Source organism: Drosophila grimshawi, unplaced genomic scaffold, assembly GCF_018153295.1.
Source record: "Drosophila grimshawi isolate 15287-2541.00 unplaced genomic scaffold, ASM1815329v1 contig_1367, whole genome shotgun sequence".
In the NCBI taxonomy this organism is placed as follows: Eukaryota; Metazoa; Arthropoda; class Insecta; order Diptera; family Drosophilidae; genus Drosophila; species Drosophila grimshawi.
In genome coordinates, this window is record NW_025062889.1 from 11,209,028 (window position 1) to 11,229,719 (window position 20,692).

At 34.9% G+C, this 20,692-nt stretch overlaps 2 protein-coding genes across 6 annotated transcripts; both read left to right on the top strand.

The window, feature by feature from the left end:
* Positions 1–4,816: 4,816 nt before the first annotated feature.
* LOC6560222 (aquaporin AQPAn.G) lies at positions 4,817–11,441 on the top strand. 2 transcript variants are annotated; one of them, XM_001986444.3, is made up of 5 exons: positions 4,817–5,062; positions 9,612–9,845; positions 9,911–10,054; positions 10,416–10,838; positions 11,033–11,441. In XM_001986444.3, the coding sequence occupies exons 2-5, from the start codon at positions 9,654–9,656 to the stop codon at positions 11,066–11,068; spliced, it is 795 nt and encodes a 264-aa protein (XP_001986480.1). In that variant the 5' UTR covers positions 4,817–5,062; positions 9,612–9,653; the 3' UTR covers positions 11,069–11,441. The 2 variants fall into 2 exon arrangements, 1 of the variants encoding a protein (XP_001986480.1); XR_004364972.2 differs by having other exon boundaries at positions 4,829–5,062; positions 10,416–10,952.
* Positions 11,442–12,013: 572 nt separating this feature from the next.
* Positions 12,014–20,489, top strand: LOC6559362 (protein quiver). 4 transcript variants are annotated; one of them, XM_032734470.1, is made up of 6 exons: positions 12,014–12,271; positions 13,807–13,925; positions 13,996–14,071; positions 16,230–16,286; positions 17,999–18,145; positions 18,892–20,489. In XM_032734470.1, the coding sequence occupies exons 3-6, from the start codon at positions 14,023–14,025 to the stop codon at positions 19,122–19,124; spliced, it is 486 nt and encodes a 161-aa protein (XP_032590361.1). In that variant the 5' UTR covers positions 12,014–12,271; positions 13,807–13,925; positions 13,996–14,022; the 3' UTR covers positions 19,125–20,489. The 4 variants fall into 4 exon arrangements, with proteins under 4 accessions (XP_032590361.1, XP_032590362.1, XP_032590359.1 ...); XM_032734471.1 differs by lacking the exon at positions 16,230–16,286 and adding an exon at positions 14,695–14,742 and having other exon boundaries at positions 13,827–13,925; XM_032734468.1 differs by having other exon boundaries at positions 13,827–13,925.
* Positions 20,490–20,692: the final 203 nt, after the last annotated feature.

The window sequence follows — 20,692 nt, forward strand, 5'->3', positions numbered from 1 at the left end:
ATACTATTTTTAATCTTAATTCAATTCTAATTCAATTCGAAATAGACAAACTAAATCCTTGTGCACATATACTAAAAAACATATTTGTATTTTTATATTTATAATTTCAATTCAATTCTAATTCAAATAACAAGTCTGCTCTTCACAATATAATACAACTTTTTTTTCAGCGTGTATTTTTCTATTTTCAATATTTAATTAATTTTTTATCTATTTAAAAAGTTTTTATCAAGTCTGCACTTATTTTTCAGAGTGTACTTTGACGTCTCTCTGCCCCTCTCCCACAAGAGCTACGATTTGTACCTTATACTTATGCCTATATACCTATATGCATATATATTTTGAGCAACAAACATTTGTGAGGTGTACCCACACTTGTGTTTCAATAAGGCCGCTGCTTGCGGCTAAAATTCATCGTCTTGTTGGTTTTGGCCAAATGCTTATTTTACCGCTTTGGCTTGTATGTTGCAGTCAGTGCTGATCTTGTCATGGACTATGACTAACTGTTACTTCAAGCATTAAGTGTTGTCATTATTGTTGCTCAAAATTGTTGTGTCGAGCTATTGACTAAATGATATATCAACTTGACACACGCATATCGTGGGAAATTCTCCAAAGTACCCCCAAAAATGATGGGGGCGTTTGCTTTAGTCTTAACAATGCAAATACATCTATATATTTATATATATATATATGTGTCACGACTTGGCTATTGAAACTCGTACAATCTACGCATTAGACGCCTTACAAGCTATACAATTAAAAATATATCTGTCTATCGAGTATTTATTAAAAAAACAACAGATTATTCCATTCAGAACTTAATTGTATAGTATACTAATTAACTAAAGAAGCGTTAGCTTTCTATATGCGATCATAGTTAAATTATATTTTGAATTGGTTGAGACTACTTATTTTTAGATGAACATGTATTATTCGACTAGGATATGCTCTGTAGCAGCTACTCTAGTCTAAACTCTGTCGTACGGGATGCTTGAAAACTTATACTCTGCTCGCAGTGTATGAAGAGCGGTCAGTTCTGACAGATGAGGCATCGTCTTGGGGCACTTCCTGCCAGCGAACGCGTGCGCAACTAAAATTTCAGGCAATTAACAATTTCAGTTTTGGCTTTTGGCTTTTTTTTTATAAGTTTTTGCCGCTAACACTTGAGTACCAGCAGAATGAAAAAAATGGAAGAGAATTGATTGACACACTCAAGTGTGTGTGTTTTTTTGGCTGTTGTGTTGGCCATTTGTTGTTTATTTAATTGTTGTATAAAATACTCGTATTTACTTAGCCAAATACCAAGAAAAGTTTCTCAATTTTTGTTTTCTTCTTTTTTGCTAGTTAACTTTTTGCAGGCTGCCGGCTTTTTTTTGTTTTTTTTTGGTTGTGTTTGCTTTTTGTAACTTGGGCACGGCTGCTAAAAAATCGTACGTGTTTCTGTTAAGAGCCCATTAGCATCGAAATCGGAATGGGTAATGGGTAATGGGTAATGGGCATGGGAACATTAAACGAAAAAAGCACAATTGATGAAAATATGTTTGCTTTCGGCTGATAAGCGACAGATTTGTTAATCTCTAACTTGGCCAGAACTGTAACCAGAAATAAACGGAGCTGCATGCAAATTTCAATAAGCTTCCGCACTGTAATTTCAGTTAGAACTTTTAGTGCGCACTTTACTTAACTTAATTTGCTTAATTGATTGACCCCCTCCAGGGTTGTATATCTGGCTTTGCATTTGTTATTCCCGTCACAAGTCGTAGGTAGCTTCAAAGCTTACCTAATCCTCGCCACAATTCATAGCTGTATGCAAATATAGTGCTCTGTCATGCTGAGCCTCTTAAGTTCAAGGACAACAATAGTCCTGGCACTCCAACTGGGCGTTGTTCCAGTCAAAATGTCAAATGTCCCTTCTGCGACTCATAAATTTGAATAATGAAAGTCAGCTTGAGGCGGAAACGGGACAAGAGTGCTGTTACCCTTGTAGAGGATATTTAAATATGTTCATGAAGTATAAGACCGGATCGCAACACTATATCATATAGCTCTGTGTGGAACAAAGGTAAGTTCTAATATTTTATATCGATATATGCGTAGTGCTACAATAAAGTAAAGTAAATATTTCAACATATATCACAAGGAACATAATACATATAGAATTATCTTTAGCTCCAGACATGACTTCTCTTGAGTCTTCGTTATACTCAATTTGACATAGTAGCAAACTGACTCCTGTCTTTAAGAGTATTGAATCGTCGCCATGACTTCTCGATTTTTTTTTGTTATATGAGTAAGCTGTAATTTTGCTCATTTTTAGTACAATTTCTACAAAGACCTGATAATGTTGTGGAACAGTAATTAAATCTACATGTGTCACATGTTTATATAGAAATAAATTCGCCTAAATACGTTTATATATTTCAAGCATGTAATTAGACTTTTTCATTTCAATACATGCATCTAAATTAGTATTAAGTTTGAGCAAAACGAAATAAAGATTTCGAATTTATGGCTTGCAATTCGAAGTAATTAAAATAACAGCCTAGCCGAGACGCAACCCAATTACAATTTATGTCACCTCATAAAAGTATGCTACAATTCTTATCGCAGTTGCTTGCAGTAAAAACTTTCTTTACTTTACTTACAATTTTTAACGATTGTTTAAAATGGCCTATCCTCATTAACTAATTGCTTACAGATATAGTTAAAGACATTTACCGAATTATGTTATATCTGTATTTCGCTTGTCAGTAAAATTTTTATTAAATTTTGAGAGAAACAATCATTTTTCCAACTACTTCGCTGGCAACTGAACCAAACTGAAATTCAGCTATAGGCAGTGGCAACAATTAGCCGCATGTCACGGGACTTGACTTGACAGTCTGAAATCGGATCGCCTTCCAAAACACACCCACCCATACTCACATGATCATCGTCATAATGGTTGATGAGGGGCCATAAAGCAAATTGAAAGTGACAACTTTAACAATATAAATGCAGAGCAAACAAATCAGAGTCTAATTATACGGCATGCCACAGTGGAAAAGTTCGAGCTGCAGTAAATTAATTAAAAATCAAATCCAGAGAAATGTTCGAACTGTGTTTGGTGTTCGTTTGCGGCATGATAAGCGCCTTGAAAAGTGCACAAAATTAAAAGCGACCGGTGGAAACCTTTACGCAAGCGTTACGCGAGAATCGGGTCCCTGGGGTGTTGTATACATTTTTTTATATATATTTTTTGTATTTGCACCAATAAATGCTTAAATATTTAAACAGATCATAAAACAAAAGAATGAACGTGTGTACATGGCTGATTGCACATGTTTATTTACTTACGAATTGGAAGTAATTGCGCAACGCTCGCGTCACAATTGACGTATCACACATTGATCATGGTATCATCGCTAACTCCACACCCCATCCCCACTTTTGCCTTATCATTAGGCGTATATCCAAGTGAAGCTCACACTTTGATGGGCATTGCAGCGTTCAACAACAAGAACGAACAGCAACGCAGCTTCTCCTTGGCACGCGTTCACATCTCTCACAAATGCTCTCACGGTGCTCTCCTCCTTGCCTCTCCTGCCTTGTTGCTGCTCATCTTTTAACTGCTCGTTTACAACTCTTTGCTAATTACTTCGACTGACTTAGCATCGCACAGTGGAATGAGCAATTTAGCTGAACAAACACCGCAATCAGCTGCAATGGGAGCAGTGCATTGTGGTTCACAAAACTCTAATTTAAATATTACAACTGAGAAAGGAGGCATATAAAAGTTACAAGTTTCACAATAAGTTAATAAAACCGAACAAGTTTTTTCAATGGGATCTATTTTATATAGTATTATTTTGATTAAGTTTGGCTTGAATATCCAATTGAATAAAAATGTTGTATACAAGAACTCATCTTTCTACCGATCGCTAAAAGATATAGTAATTCGGATATATATTCTGCTTACAGCAAAAGCACGAATAAATGAAAAGAAAGCTTTAAAACTGAGGAATTTGTTTGTTTCGACTCGGCTAGTGATGTTGATCAAGAATTTGTAGTCAAATATATCTTACTCAATGCTTTACAAACTTCAAAAGATAAGTTTAGTTATAAGTTCGTTAGCTTTCAATTTATAAAAAAAAAAAATGGTTGAGGAGTAAAAATTCTACATAATATTACTAATAAGGCTACATAATATTACTTAACACTTGACGCCAATAGACACCTGAATGTTTTGGCATGCTAATCGCAATGTCAGTGCCTGACAGCAACAATAGAGAACAAATCATATCTTTTTACAGCTTAGACGACTTAAGTCGGTTCTTCACAGTTAACAGCCCGAAACTAATTTAAAATATGTTATGTCGTGTAGATAAAACTGATAACACTAAAACACAAGTACACACACATTATATATAAGCACAAAATAAATAAAACCGCAACTTTACGAATACAAAAATAATATTTTTTCGACTATAGATATAGCTCATGTCGCCATTTTCACTTATACTTTCAAAATATATATTTACATACATGTATTCAGATACAAAAATAGTATTCTTTCGACTAAAGACATAACTCAATCCGACATTTTCACTTATACTTTTGAAATATATCTGCTAAGAAAACACGCCCAAAAAAATGATGATAATAAACATTTTTTTATTAGCTGTGAACTGCACTCAAAAATATAAATAAAAATATTTTACCCAGCTTTTTAATGGAAAAAGCCCACTGTGCGAAGCATTGCGCTGCCTGCCTGCCTTTTTTTTTGTTTCTTTTTCACCGTCTTCAAAGCTTTGCTGGTTTTGTGGCGCGCAGTGTTTGTTGTTGAGTCAAAGTGCGCGGATCACAAACATTGATCGCTCAGAGGGAGAAGGAGAAAGAGTGAGAAGAAGCGAGATATATATATATATATATATTCCAGTAAAAATAATTAAAGTGTTCGGTTTACTCTGTGTGTACTGTTTTACTGTTGTACGATCATTGCAAAGGTGGCATTTATTGCATACACCAAAGGTGTCAAAAAGCCGTAAAGCATATTCTTCAAATATATTTCACTAAAAAGGTAAATATGCAAAAGTGCTAGAAAAAAGCAGTTTCGAAATGTGAGTTAAGAAACCAATACAAATGCAGATTGAAACTGTACTTTGGAATATTTCTAATTTCCCTTTTGTTGCCTTTTTTTTAATTTGCTCCTCTTTTAAACGCCAAAACCAACAAGATTATCTCAACCAAAGAAACATGTGTTGTAAAATAAAAGAAAATAAAATAAAAAATAAATAAATATACAGTCCAATATTTTATGTGAAAATAAAACAAATGTTTCTAGGAAACCACTTGGCAATGATATGTTTTATATATTTACATGCATGTAGATCGAAAGATATGATTTACTTAGAAAATGATGCCAAAAAAAGAATTAATAAAATAAAATAAAAATGTCTAGCAGAGCATTAAAATTTGGTTAACACACAAATTACACTATTTATATAGAAAAATACGTATATGTTTCTCTTATTTTAAGGCGCGCCGATGCGTAAAATGATGCGAACATTTATTTGTATATGAGCACATTATACCTTTAATTTTGTATATTCATAACATAGTTGAGCTCTGTTGTGTAGCTAATTAGGCCCACTAATCACTGGGCTTCGTCTCAATTAGATGAACAAATGAATTAAAATACATCCGAATAGTTTTTGTGGCTTTGAGCCAGCATTACTTTATAGCTCCAACTCTCTTGCTCTGACCTTCATTTTTTGTATGGTTTTTTTCTTGTATTTTTAATCTCTGACTCCATATCAATGTGAGTAGGGTACAGAACATCTGGCGAAGCATACAAATGTCCATTTTAAGTTTAAGTGAGTTTTATTTCTATTTAAGTGACGATGATGATGATATCAACAGTTGTTATACAGAGCAATGCTAGCGATAATATCAAAAACATGTCGTCAGACGCCAGAAATGGACTCTTTCTGGCTAATCTCAAAAATACCACTTATATATATATATATATATATATATATATATATATATATATATAAAAGAACTGCTAAATTGATTAAAGTCAACCGACATTAGATCAGCTCTGTAATTTAAATGACTCCTACGCTTGGCCACTTGTCGCATTCCTTTTTTTGTTAAAAATAAAGTACTTACTTTTTATGTCAAACAATTAAAAGAGAAAAAACTTGCTAACCAAAAATATACATTTGTATTTACAAATGAAAATGGTCTAGAATTGAGATAGATGTTTTTATTAGCATATGCATTAGGTGACATCATTATGAGGCATTGACTTGTCAAATGTTAAAATTAAAGTATTACCCCGTCTCAAAATATACATGAACAAATGCATTTTATGGCATTATTTGAGTGTACTTTCTGTTGAGTAATTGATATTCAAGTTAACAGCACTTCGTGAACTTTTATATGACTGGTTCCGTGCATGTATTTGAAATGTGTGAATACTTTTTTCATTATTAAAAAAAACGCAACTTGTAATCGAAAATTTGTTGTGAATTTGAAATCAAGCTGTGTAGGTGTCAGAATGCAGTTTAAATATTTCTTTATGTTTTGCATTTTTATTGTTTTACTTATTGTTGTTGTTGTTGTTGTTGTTGTTGCTGTATTTCGTGGCGGCGGCGGCGGCGTCTTTTGTTGCATTGTGTGCAAGAATTCAGTTAATTTGTGTGTCTTGTTCGAGCCGTTTGTGCTAATTTGTTGAGCAAACATTTCGACCAGACGAACAATAGCCAATTTTATGGAAAATATCACGAACGGATTGCCAACACGAGAATATTACAAAAATAATCGAATATGGTTTTGATTTACAATTTTGCGAAAAGGTATTCTTTGGCCATAGCCCATAGCTTGTTTTTAATCAGTCTGTATGATTTCATTATTTGTTAACGCCAATCATTAACAGATAAGCGTCTTCTGATTAATAATTATAACGACAACTGGAACACGCTATCATTGTTGTTGTCATTATTATTATACGATTGCCACTTCAAAAATTCAATTGTTAATTGTACTTTGAGGCAGGTGTTGGCTAAATCCGTAAAATATCTTGACTGGAATGTTGGTGGAGAACAATTAAATGTGTAATAAACTTCCATGTAATAAACTAAGCTAATTATATGCATCAAAAACCCATTACTAACTGCACTTAGATGAATAATATTTGTTTCGATGTGAAAATGAGAAATGTCTTTGAACGAAACCAGTTTGAAATTCGTCGAACTTGACATTCGTTAATCTGAAACCATAAATCAAAACAACAAAGAAACGCTCATAGTTCATTCTTGTTGTGATTTTATTTAAATTTTATGTTCACATCTAAAGTTCGATCAGCAATAAAACATAAAATTTAAATTTAATTGTATTGGCGATTACAGAACCTGTTCCAATGTGAGTCAGAGCATAACGAGAATAGAATCAATTCAAATTTTCTGTTTTATGATCTCAGCATAGACGAATGCGATTGTAATGCGTAGAACCACAACAAAAAGCCAGAATGTTGTAGGTGCGGCTATTGGGCCTGTCAATTAAAGTAAGATATATTTGTCAATTCACCAAATAAACAAGATGTCACCATGAACGTTTATCTATTAAGAGAACCCGCCAGCAAACAATTGAACTCGATATCGACATGGAATGAGTACTCGAAATCATTCGCATGATATTGATTTATGTGCACAGTACTCGAATGCATCACAAGGAATCGATGAGATGAAGTATGAGTTCAGTTCTAGGTTACGCTGCAGTCATGATCAGTATTAAACCAGATTCAATTATCATATCTAGAATTTGTCAATAAAGTGCTTTGCAACTTTAAGTTGTTTATTCAAATATATTTATTCGATGTTGTTTGTATTTGTTTTATTTGTGTACACATTTAACAAATTTATTGAGCTATATTTAAATATATTACTCTTCGAGATACGTCACCACGTATTATGATACAATAGAATAAAAATAAGATAACTAAAAATAAAAAAAAACTATTGAAAAAAACACACATAAAATACTAGCCCAGTCTAAAGTTGTTCATTAAAAATTCAACATTGAATAATGGCTGATTGATATTAATGTCAGGCCTTTTAGTTTAGAATAAATAGATAGAATATTTGTTGTTATTGTTGTTTTTGTTGTTGTTGTTGCTGTTTTTGTATCTGTTGATGTTGTGTGAGGGGGCATGGCCAACTGCTTATAGCCCATTTTTGGGCTGGCTGCCTGCTCTTGACCGCGTTGCGTTCTGGCTAACAGTTGTGCCAAATATGTATACAGCTGTAAACAGTGGTTCTGGCCATAGCCAGCCAGCCAGCTAGCCTGCTGAGTAATTGCCTTGGCCAACTAGAACTAGAAGTCGTTGCTAATCCCCAGATTCAAGCGGCACACGTTCAATTAGCCTGCAGCTTAAGTTTTTTATTGACTTTTGCGGTTATTCTCTTGCCAATATTTGCTATTTAATATTTACACAGATTTTATGACTTCATTTGGCAATTAAATGTTTAATTATTTGTTTCCCATCTCTATAGCTAATCAATTTGATAATGCTTCGAAACAGAGTCTTGAGATAAGAAAATATTATATCTCCTATATATTAAGACTATAAGTCTATGGCAAGCTTAAGTCCTAATTAAATCAAAGCAGTTGAGTTTCTTGAACTGCAGTTGAATTTTCTTCAACTCAGTGAACAATTTTGAACGACTCTAAGTGGATTTTTCGAGAGAGATCTTGTTCCTGATAATAAATACTCACCGAAAGTTTGTATTTTTGAATATTGACAAAGTTGTTGCTGTGCACAATTTGAAATCGTCTCCAGGTACAACTCTTAATTGAATCGACTTCAAATCGTGCTTCGAATTTTCAATGCAGTATTGGTGTAGACCACATGCCATTTTTCTTCTTCTTTTTTTGTTGTTGCTAAAACCGTTCATGAATCGATTTAAAATCGTGCTTCCATTTTCAAATTAAGCATAGCCGTCCCTAAAGGGAACTTTTCGCAATAGAAGCTCTGTTATTATATAAATACATTATTTATCCGAAGGCCAAACCACAGAAACCACAAAAAGCAATTGCTTTTGAATATTTGGATATGTTTTCAAGTGGAGATAGATTTTTGAAATAGATTTTGAAAATGAAATCGTGCTTCTCGAAACTTAAATGTGCCTAATTATTTTCAATTTCTTTATGCCGTTTCAAATGATTTATTTAATTACAATCCATATGTAAATGCTACGATCCAAGTTAATTTGCAGTGTGTAGTTGTCTATATTTGGCGATGGTATCGTCTATGGCCAATTAGGTGCCATGTCAACGATGTCATCCAACGGAAGTGGCTATCATCGCCGACTCTAATTTGACGCACTACAAAAGTGTGGGCACCGTCCAAGTATTAACCATTCCATTGGCTCTGTCTGGTCTGGCTGACTGGTCGAGTCGTCTTATAGTCATGCCCGTATTAAGAGCTGCATTCAAATGCGGTCATCGTTCACTTGTGCCGACGACGACGACAACGACGAATCATGTTTGACAATTGTTCACATCCAACTTGAGTGCATAATTAATGGTCTGGGATTTATGTACGTGCCACTTGTTTCTTTCAGTGTGTGTGGACTCATTGTCTGGCTGATCGTCACCTGAAGAAGATGGGCAAATACGAGTACTCGCTGGGCCTCAATGAATTCAAATCGAAGGATTTGCGTCTGTGGCAGGCGCTCATCGCCGAATTCATTGGCAATTTGATATTGAACTTTTTCGCCTGTGGCGCCTGCACCCAGCAGGAGGATGGCACCTTTAAGGCTCTCGCCTTTGGACTGGGCGTCTTCATGGCCATTACGGTGAGTGGAGTTGTTAACATTCAATTGTCAACTTTAATCGAATTTACAACACATTTTTATTTCAGATCATCGGCCATTTGAGTGGAGGTCATGTTAATCCTGCTGTTACCGTTGCCATGTTGGTAGCTGGCAGGATTAGCGTCCTTCGCGCTGTCTTCTACATTGTGTTCCAGTGTCTGGGCGCCATTGCCGGCACAGCATGTGTCAAGGTGAGTTTGGGTTCGAGTTTAGAAATACTTTATATTCCTTAGAAACACATCTCTAAAAAGTAGAAAAAACGTGACTTATTTGAGACTCTGCCTTTGGCAGCAGTTATTGAAGATTCTTACTAAGGAATTTGTTCTTCTGCCCAGAAATATAAATCAACCCTTTGACAATTTAAGCAGTCAAGAATCTTATATCTAAACTCTGTTTTTTATGATGAACCAACTTGAACTAAGTTATTATCTTCATTTCAATCAATTTAACATGTTTCATTCTAGACTGAATAGATTTTGAGTCTATGTTACTTTTAGAATGCAATTTCTTATCTAGGCTAACTCATTCTTGGATTATTGTCCTCCCCTGCAGATCCTGCTGGACTCGAACTATCACAACGGATTGGGCCACACTAATCTGGCCCCAAATATCAGTGAGCTCCAGGGACTGGGCATTGAGTTCTTCCTCGGCTTGGTGCTGGTGTTGACCGTGTTCGGTGCCTGCGATGGCCACAAACCGGACTCGCGATACACTGCTCCGCTGGCCATTGGCATGTCGGTCACATTGGGTCATCTGGGCACAATTCACTATACGGGCGCCAGCATGAATCCGGCTCGTACACTGGGCACCGCCTTTGCCACCGACAACTGGAACGCCCATTGGGTGTACTGGGTGGGACCGGTGCTGGGCGGTGTGGCAGCTGCTCTGCTCTACACCCAGGTGCTGGAGGCTAAGGCGCCAGCGAAGAGCAACGAAACCGCTGAGAAATATCGCACACATGCCGACGAACGTGAGGTGAGAGCATTTGCGGCCTGGCACGATAAGAGTTTCTATTGAGACTACACACACACACACACATACACACACACTCATACACTCACTCATACGCACTCACAGACAACACTCAGTGTAAATACCACATTGAAAATGCATTCAGCAACAAAATGGATTCCATTAAATGTCTCAATTCCCTTTCACATTTCACACAGCTGCGCAAACTGGAAGGATCTCGCGACTTTGCCTAAGACAGGAGAGAAACACATTGCTCATATCCGCTGATTATTATAGCCACATCACACACACACACACACACACGCACATCAAGGCAACTCGAGTGCTGCGAGTCCAATTCAAATGCTCACAAGAATTGAAATGGAATATGCGATGATTGAACTTCCTTGTCTTGGTTCCGTTTCGTTATAATCTTGAATAATTTTTGCATATTACATGTTAATTTTTTGTATTTACGATGTATTTATGTATTTATTTATGCGAAATCATTTTTATAAACTAATATCTGTTAAATATAAGCTGTGCTTAACTCAAACACACACACACAAACTCAAACAACTGCTTCTACACATGAGTTCACAATAAAAATTTACAAAAATAAATAAATTACGCAGGATTTTTTAGGTAGAAATTTGAATGAGAACCGTTGAAAAGCTCATCGCGTAAGCTTTTTGCGGCACTTGAGAACACTGCACAATATTGGCGCCAGAAGCTTAACAGTAGAATGCACACACACACACACACATAGACGTCAAACAGTGTTCGAAAATAGCCAGAGAAATGAGATGCGCCAAAGTCGCGAGAAGCGTAAGGAAAATGAAAAGTTTGGCGCATTGCCTCAGTTCAGTTGATGTTGTTGCGTGTTGGCTGCTTAGTTAGCATAAAAGATACAACCTCCCACGTTCGTCGCTCGACATTTCCAATGATACAAGCAAAATGATAAATAACTAAACTAACGAAGCTCACACAAATCGCAGCAGAAAATTTGTTAAATTAAATATGCATATATCTATATACAAATCGAGTGAATAATAAATGCTATTTAGAGTTAACGTTGTGTTGTGTGTGCTGCAAACAAGCAAAACCAATCAATACGAAACAACAAAAAATAAAGCCAACAATTAGCCTTGTAAACCAAAAAAAAAATACAAAAAATACAACAAAAAAAGTAGTAAAAAAATATAATAAAATAATAAAATAAATCGAGAATGTCGCCCGCAACGGCAAAAGAAAACGGGCAAAATGAATGCGAGCATAAATTGCATTAGGTTCTGAGTTGGCCCACTTTGGTCGGTGGCTAAATCGATTTCTACTTACATATTATGAAACAAACACCTGCGCGTGACCTCTGAAACGGGCTGCAGGACAGTGTAAACGGCACACGACCAGCGTTGAATCAGTGTCTAATATATAAATCCTGTGGCTAGTGCAAAAAGGTAATTAAACTTTCATTTATCTGCACATCTAGAATGTCATAAAAATAAAAATAAAAAAAAAACAGAAAGCAAAAAGTTCATTTCAGCTGCAGATGCGTGTGGGAAAGGGAGCCATAAGGAACACGCAGCCACGCTAGCTGTGAAAGAGTGAGAGCAAGCGACAAAGAGAGCCGCGAAGAGAGCGCGAGAGAGAGGGAGAGAAAGAGCGCGGACTGTTAGTTGTGTGCGTGTGTTGTTTACATTGCCTCTCTTTGCTCTATTTTTCTTAGCTCTCCCACTCTCCCACTCAGCTGTGTGGGACTTTCTTAATAACCGGCAATAACAAACACTTAACTGCACTAAACAATTAAAGCACTTTGCTAATCATACGCTTCGCTAAATATTTGCTTACATATCTCATATGGCTGCCACTTATCACTCTGCTTGCAGCCAGACAACACACTTGTTGCCCCATAAATCAAACGATGTCGACTATTTAATGAGATACAACAAGAATCAATAGAACAATTCCGAGTGGCTATTAAAAGCTTAAAAAGCCTTAACCTAAAAACTGTCAATAAAACAAATGTGCGACATTCTTTTGCTCTTCTCCGCCATTTGATTTGGCGCATCTGTCAGTTGACACTTTGCCAAAGTAAGTTTTAAATTTGCAAAAGAATCGGATGTTAACTTAAGCCACTAGTCAAAATAGATGACACATATGTGTATCGACTGCATAAATATATATACACTTTCATTGAACTCACACACACACAGACTTAAATGATTTGCCACACACTCGATTTGACATCGGTGGCAGCAGCAACAGCCCTGACTTGGGTCTCTCACACATTGACCTAGAACACATATTAGAGGTTATGAGTGGCTATTATTAGTTTGCTATGCAAACATAAATACATATCTGCATCGATATATATGCATACATAATCAACTATATACATATACATACATATATACATATATATATGCTCATGGTTGTGGCAAGTGAAGAGGAAATTTGATAATAATCGCTTTGGCTTTTGGACTAAATTAATGGCTCATAAATGTGTCCAGCTAACTGCATTTTCTGTAATATACTTTAGCCTAGAACATATTTCTTGAAGTGTTAATTTGTTTATACTCGCTTAAAGCTAAACTTGATGTTTCTATGGAACTCTTCAATTGTCACAAAACATGTCTATCATCATCAGATTATTTAGACCTTGATGCGATGAAAATCACTTTTTCGTTTCATTCGATTTTCGTGGAAAATGTGTTTATTTTTACATTTTTAATTAAATCACCCACACAAAACAAATGCTTTCACGTAAATTTATTTAAATAAATTCAAATATAATACTAAGTATTCCATTCGTTTGTGGCACACTCGGCAAAAGCAATTTACTTTTAATATCAACAATACGGAACTGAATAAAAATTGTTTACTCTTTGGCGAAATACAAGAACTTAATGGCTTCATCAGTTAATTGGTGGTACAATAAGAGTAGAGATTGCTCAATTATTTATTGTTATTAATATTATATATATTATTATAGATACATCTTCTCGTTTGCAGTTGGCAAGATGACGTTATAACCAGGGAGTTATGAAGTTGCATCGCTTCTATGCCGAAACGGCCTTTTAAACTTTCACGCAGAATCATTATCAAATCGAGGTAAGCTATATATACAATATATATACAATATATAGGTATATTTGTATATAACTATATACATTTCTTACAGAAGTGCGGATTGAGCCTTCCAGACAAGATGTGGACTAAAGCAAATGCAGCCGGGAAAGGGCTGCTCACCTTGGCAGGTAAGAAATCGCTGTTTAGGCCAACAAAAAACTGATTTGATGATTTGTGTGTGATTTGTGTATTAATGTAACAAAAGCAAAATCAAAGCAGCTGCTTTATGGGCCCCATCGCATTTTATTAGCTCAATCGAATCGCCACGAAATAAAACAAAGAACTCAGCGCAGATTGTTTATGAGCTGTTTTCCATCTAGTTATCAAAAATTGTACAACGCTGCCACTGCCACCGGCAGTTCATAATTTGTATGTTCACAATTAATCGCGGACCAATATAGAATGTGTGAAGTGTACAAAAATAGCCGGACAGTTTCTTGCGATATATATATAGAGATATGCGCCATATATCCATATTCACAGACAGCCTCAGCGAAGTGCGATGTGACATGCTAATAAACAAACAAGAAAGAATCGCAACAAAAATAAAAAATAAACAGCAACAACAACAATAAATATATAAACATTGTAAAGGGCATATTGAGTGCATAGAGTACAGGTTATTTGTTATTATCAATTAGCTGGAATATATTTCAATTGATTTCCATAATTAATTTGATTTCACAATTTATTTTCTCTATGTAAAACAAAACAAAAACAAAACAAAAAATACAATAAATTGTACAAAAAGTTATTTTGGCATTGGCAAAATTCGGTACGGCTGATAATTGTTTTCCAAGTAAGTTTTAGTTTCGTTTCAGAATTTTGCGTCGTTTGTTTCTGTTTCCGTTTTGCATATGATTTTCATTTTTTTTGGAATACTTTTTGCGTTCGTACTAAACAAATTGTGTATATTATTTAGTTATGTACTCGTACTAAAAACAATATATATTAAAAAAATACATTTTCTCTGGCTAGCCAAAGCTTAAACCACCCTTGCAGTAGATTTCAGTATCCAGCTACAAGTCTCAAATATTTACATTCTTTTGGCTAACCTAAATCGATAATAAAAAGTAATGCAAAAAAAGAGCCATTTCCATTTGCAATTAATTTGACATTAATCATGAAAAAAAGAGAGATCGCTCAAGTTCATATATACATATAGATATAAATCAACTATAATTCAATTTTAGATACTCTGCAAGGGTGCATAGAGCAGATTTAAGGCTAAGACAACAAATCCACCCACAATCCATGTAAAAAAAACAAACTACTCGTAATACTCGTAAATGAAACAAGAGTTAAGTTTTGGTTAAGTTTTTTGGTACGTTTCGATTGCTCTGTACTCTGAGCGTCGTCCTTAGACAATTTGGCCACATTTCAACCAAACAACCAACCAAATATCTAACACACACCCACACACAGAGACACACACACACACACATGTCCTGCATTTAAAGAGTGCGATTGCCACAAATGTGTCGTCTCGTTCTCGCATTATGTCTTGCATACATTGTTGTAAAGTGACGGAAAGAAACACTGTACAAATGCATTATCAACAATCAAATATCAATCTGTATAGCTCTATATATATATATATATCTATATAAATATAAATCTATAAGCGTAACTGTTTCACCAAAAAAAAAAAAATAAAAATGTGTGTGTTCAAAATTCCCCATTCTCCGACAGCTGATCTCTCTCTCTCTCTCTCTCTCTCACACTTTCACTCTCTCACTATTACTCTATCTCTCTCTATCTCTCTCTCTCTCTCTCCCCCTCTCTTTCTGTCTACACTCGCTAATTATGCTCGTAGGTGAGGTTTTCCTAACTGTGTGTGTTTTTAATTGTGTGTGGCGCGCATCCCTTTCACCCCCCTTCGCCCAGAGTTTGTATAAGTCCTGTCTAAGTCCTTTCCTTGCCGGCATGCACAGCCAGCTGCCATGGAATGGATGACAATCTCACAGATTATATATTAAACGAGGTCTAAGATTTCTCCACATAACTAACTTAATTAACAATATCATTTTGCCTAACTAACTTCTTTCAATTTGATCGAAACTCCACAAGTTGAGAATTCCAAAGTAAACATATATTCAAAGTTAATTTAAGTATCCAATTTCTAATTAGTTTCCATTCCATTGGCTGGCTGTTGATGTTCATGTCGAGATCCAGTTTGTCTGTCTTATTTGCCCTTTCCCGAGAACCATTTTCATGCAACTGTTGAACTTCATTTATCATCATCCTGTGTTCTACTTTGCTCTTCCTTTTATTGTTTATTTGCAGCCATATTTGGATTTCTGACTTTCGTATGGATTCCATCAGCCTCAGCCGAATGTCAAAGTATGAATCCATTGATCCTCTCTGCCTATATACAAATGCTTAAATATACATACTTATAAAATAACCTTTTTGCAAACAAGAAAAAACCAAACCAAAACCAAAACCAAACAAAACCAAACCAAACAAAGAACTAAATTAAATTATTTTAAAAAAATAATCAAAAATCAACACAAAAGTCATGCATATAAGTATTATGTATATTCTAATTGTGACATTTTTAATTGGCTAAACTCAACTGAACGAACACAAAAATATATACAATCCAGAACGTTTTCTTTATCGGCATTATGTTCCCAAAAAGGCTCGCTGAATACTCAATGCAATTTGACTATAAATGTTTTTTCGATATACCTACTAAATTTACTCTCAGCCCTGCCCATTCTCTCTTTTGATTTATGCCAAAACAAAGCTGATTGCCCTTCCGACTCATAACTCAATTCTTGACAAGCAAATATATTTCATATTTAGCACAAATTATTTATGTTTAAGCCAGGCCGTCAAACCGAAACCGTTAAGCATAGTTAACCCATTGAAATTCAGAACCCGAAATTCCATTTCAATTTCAAATTTCAACAAACAGAACCAAATCGCTTAATAAAAGAACAAATTTGGAAACAAATACCAAAAGTAATTAGAAAGAAATAATATTTATTGTTTCAGTTTGCGACCCTGGCTTAAACTATGCATATTTGAAGACCCCCAAAAAACCAAAAAAAAAAAAAAAATAGAAAAGAATCTTTCTCATTGACTGTTCGCCTCAGCTGGCACGAAAAGGATACTCACATGTCCTTCCACTTGCTCAACCACAAATCGTTTGACCTCATGACGCCATCCTTATTCTTTTTCTACTTTGCAACAACTATTTATCTCTTCTATATGTTTCTCTGTATGTGTGTATGTTGTGTATGTATGTGTGTGTGTATGCCTTTTCAATTCAATGTGTATTATAAGCAGAATTCTATATTTTATATTCTATATCCTTAAAAACAAATATGATTTTTCTGACAATTTACCAATTGCACGTCGTTATTTTTGGCACTCTAGAGTCAGTTAGTTAGTTACTTTCTTGAAGCACTTCAAGTTGGACACTTTATTTTGATATTAATCGAAAATCTAATGAGCTGCATTATTAAATTCAGATTATCATTGAATGTGACTTTCAACAAGAATATATAGACTTTTAGAAAGTCCTCTCATTATAATACACTCTTCAGTTTCCACCCGCAAGTTTCCGATTTTCAATCAGACTCATTTTGTTAGCCACAAATATTGTTTTAGTTATCAATAAGTAGGAATTGAGTAAACTACTTCAATTATGTAGTTATTCTATTATTATTTTTGGCAAAGTTGAAGTATAACCCAACCTAATCCCATCTAAAACTGAACACTAATTAGACTATCAAAATGCAAGAAATTTCACAATAAAATAAGCAAATTCAGCATGTGAATTTAGGCAACTCTTCTTTGATTTGTTTTAATGTTCTGCTATTCACGTTGACTGCATTTTGTTACAGAAACTGCATGCTTGTCTATATATAATAAGCTATATATGTATGGTATATAACTGCTTTTGTACATATCAATTTATTATATAAATATATATGTAGGTTCTTGCGATTGCCTGACTCTTAGTCGGGTAGTCTTGGGCAAATCGATTTGAAAAGTGCTTCACGGTTCCAATTGTAATATATATCTTGTGCTTTATACTGCAGCGCGTTCCATCTACTGCTACGAGTGCGATTCGTGGACGGATGCACGTTGCAAGGACCCCTTCAACTACACGGCCCTGCCGCGCGATCAGCCCCCCCTCATGACCTGCAACGGCTGCTGTGTGAAAATGGTGCGACACCAAAGATCACGTAAGTCCCAATTGAAGGTGTACACAAAAACTTACACGATGCTCTATGTGCATCCTTGTTGCATCTAATGGCATCTGTTGGGGTTGCAAGGTGCCAAAAGCGTAGTCAGCAGGGAGCTAGTTGTGGGTTTGCCCATCTTCACTTTCAGAACTCTTTACATAAGTGGAAAGTTTATTAATTATTTTTGTCTCTCGAGAGATTGGTACATAGTTTCGGAGTTCAATATTTCTTATATACTTTTTTTAATGTAGAAAAAGCTCAACAATTATGCAGAGAATCAAATTAAATCGCGTTTCAGTTTGAGTTCTTAATTTCGTCTAACAATTACTGTTTAAATCCCTGTCAGGAAGTACCAAATTCAAAATTCTGTATCTGAATTTGAGTCGATTAAATTCGATTACAATTCCCATATTGCCTTAAGTCAGATATACAAATAAATATATATATGTTAACACTCCAGTAAAGATTGTGAATTGATTCCATATTTTTTGCCGTATTCATTTCCGTTATTTTACTATATGATCTAGAAATATTTACATCTGTAAATCGCTTTTAAATAAATGAAGAATTGAGATAGTGATTATCAATTTCACTCGTTTAATTTTGGATAAAGCAGATTGTGTAAAATATGCCTTAAAAATGTATAATGGAAAATGCCATAGATGAGTTAGGAGGGGTGGGTGGGGTTTCTCAATTGTGTCCAGTCAACATATTTTCTGTATGCTCTTCTGTCGTTTGTCTTGCAGCCTACGAGGTGGTGCGACGCATGTGTACGTCACAATTACAAATCAATTTATTCATGGTCGATCACGTGTGCATGATGGAAAGTTCAGGCAATGGACATATGTGCTTTTGTGAGGAAGATATGTGCAATTCTAGTAAAAGTTTATACTCATTCGCAAACGGTTACAACCATCTAATCATAATCACCCTAACGCCATGGCTAAAACTGCTCCTGCAACAATTTGTGCACAGATAGATCAACAACAATAACAAAACAAACAAACAAACAAACAACATTAATAACAACAAACACACACAGACACATTCGTTAAGTCCCTTAGAAGCGGTTAAAAGTACATACAGATAACAGAGACATATTCGTAAGAGATCATGGCTAACACACACACACACACACAAATACACACACACACACACACACACATAAACATTAACACGTAACTTGAAATTGTTTCGTAGTCGAACTTTGTGATTAATCAAGTTGATTTTCATTCTGCAAGCACAGTTATTAATCGAATACTAATATTGCTACAAGTAGATTGAAAACTTTTGACTGCACACACACACACACACAAACACATATATGCATATATATACATATATATATATATGCATACAAAGAAACTTCCACAAAAAGAAGTGCTGCATACTGCATACGACAAAATCGAACAACATTTTCCGAAAATGAATGAAAGTGAATAGAAAATGAAATGCGCGCTTTGTTGCACCTTGTCAGATGTTGCATACATGAATCTATATACGTACAACTTACTATATACTAATACTACTGCATACTACTACTGCATACTACTTGGAATGTTTGATACTCGAAAGTACTCTCGATCAATACTGAATCACATACCACATACCACATATATATTTGGAATGCATGTTGTTAATGCTAAAGCATGTAGCGCTTAAGTAGGTACTCGTATCTGTAGTTCAAACATTTCATTACATTTTGTTACTTACATTTATAGAGAGTTTTCCCACACACACACACACACACAAAAATAAAAATAAATTTATATATAATAGATATTTATGAAATGAGTTAAGCACACATCAATCATACTCTATTCATAAGTAAGCTTAATAAGTCACTTGGAACACTAGGCATAAGCAATTGTATAAATCTGTTTCTGTTCTGTATATATACACATATATATATATATATATATATATGTCTTTATAGTAGTAGTATGTCAGTGTGCCCCTCACCCCCTGTAATGGTTAACGCGATGTGGAAAAGGAAAAAGTATTGTGCAATAGTCAAGTCTGATGAATGCTTGTCAATTGCCGCATTGAAAACTCAAATGAAATTTTGCTCATTATGTTTATACCAAAAGTGAAGAAGTCATCTAATTCCTAATCGTTAAGCTATATATGATCTATATGTCCAATATCATATCACAATTACTACTCTAGATAGCTCCAGGAGTAGACAAGACACAATTTATGAATTTATCAATTTATGTTAATTATGTCCAAGTAGTTGCTTTTAGCTCTGTATAAAGAATATTTCAATCATTTTCATTGTCTTTAGTTTCTCTTTCAACAAGTGATAATTAGCCAGTAAGTAGTCCAAAAACCAAAAACAAAATAAATCCCTCCCCCTTACCACAGATTTTCTATATCTTGGATAATATCGTGGCTTTTATCGTTCGTCTGATCAAGGAAAAGATAATACCCAATAATTAAAAATAGCTTTCAGTTTGAATAATGGCAAATGCTTGGAAACTGTGTAGAGGGTATTGCAATAGTCGGTCTGATTGCGACTATATCGCTCTTAATTTGTTATTCATG

Excerpts from the sequence above, each read along its gene's own strand:
- LOC6560222 (XM_001986444.3), top strand. The coding sequence starts at position 9,654 with ATGGGCAAATACGAGTACTCGCTGGGCCTCAATGAATTCAAATCGAAG. Across the intron at positions 9,846-9,910 it reads GCGTCTTCATGGCCATTACG|ATCATCGGCCATTTGAGTGG; the intron begins GTGAGTGGAGTT and ends TTTTTATTTCAG. Across the intron at positions 10,839-11,032 it reads CACATGCCGACGAACGTGAG|CTGCGCAAACTGGAAGGATC; the intron begins GTGAGAGCATTT and ends CATTTCACACAG.
- LOC6559362 (XM_032734470.1), top strand. The coding sequence starts at position 14,023 with ATGTGGACTAAAGCAAATGCAGCCGGGAAAGGGCTGCTCACCTTGGCA. Across the intron at positions 14,072-16,229 it reads AGGGCTGCTCACCTTGGCAG|CCATATTTGGATTTCTGACT; the intron begins GTAAGAAATCGC and ends GTTTATTTGCAG. Across the intron at positions 18,146-18,891 it reads GGTGCGACACCAAAGATCAC|CCTACGAGGTGGTGCGACGC; the intron begins GTAAGTCCCAAT and ends TTTGTCTTGCAG.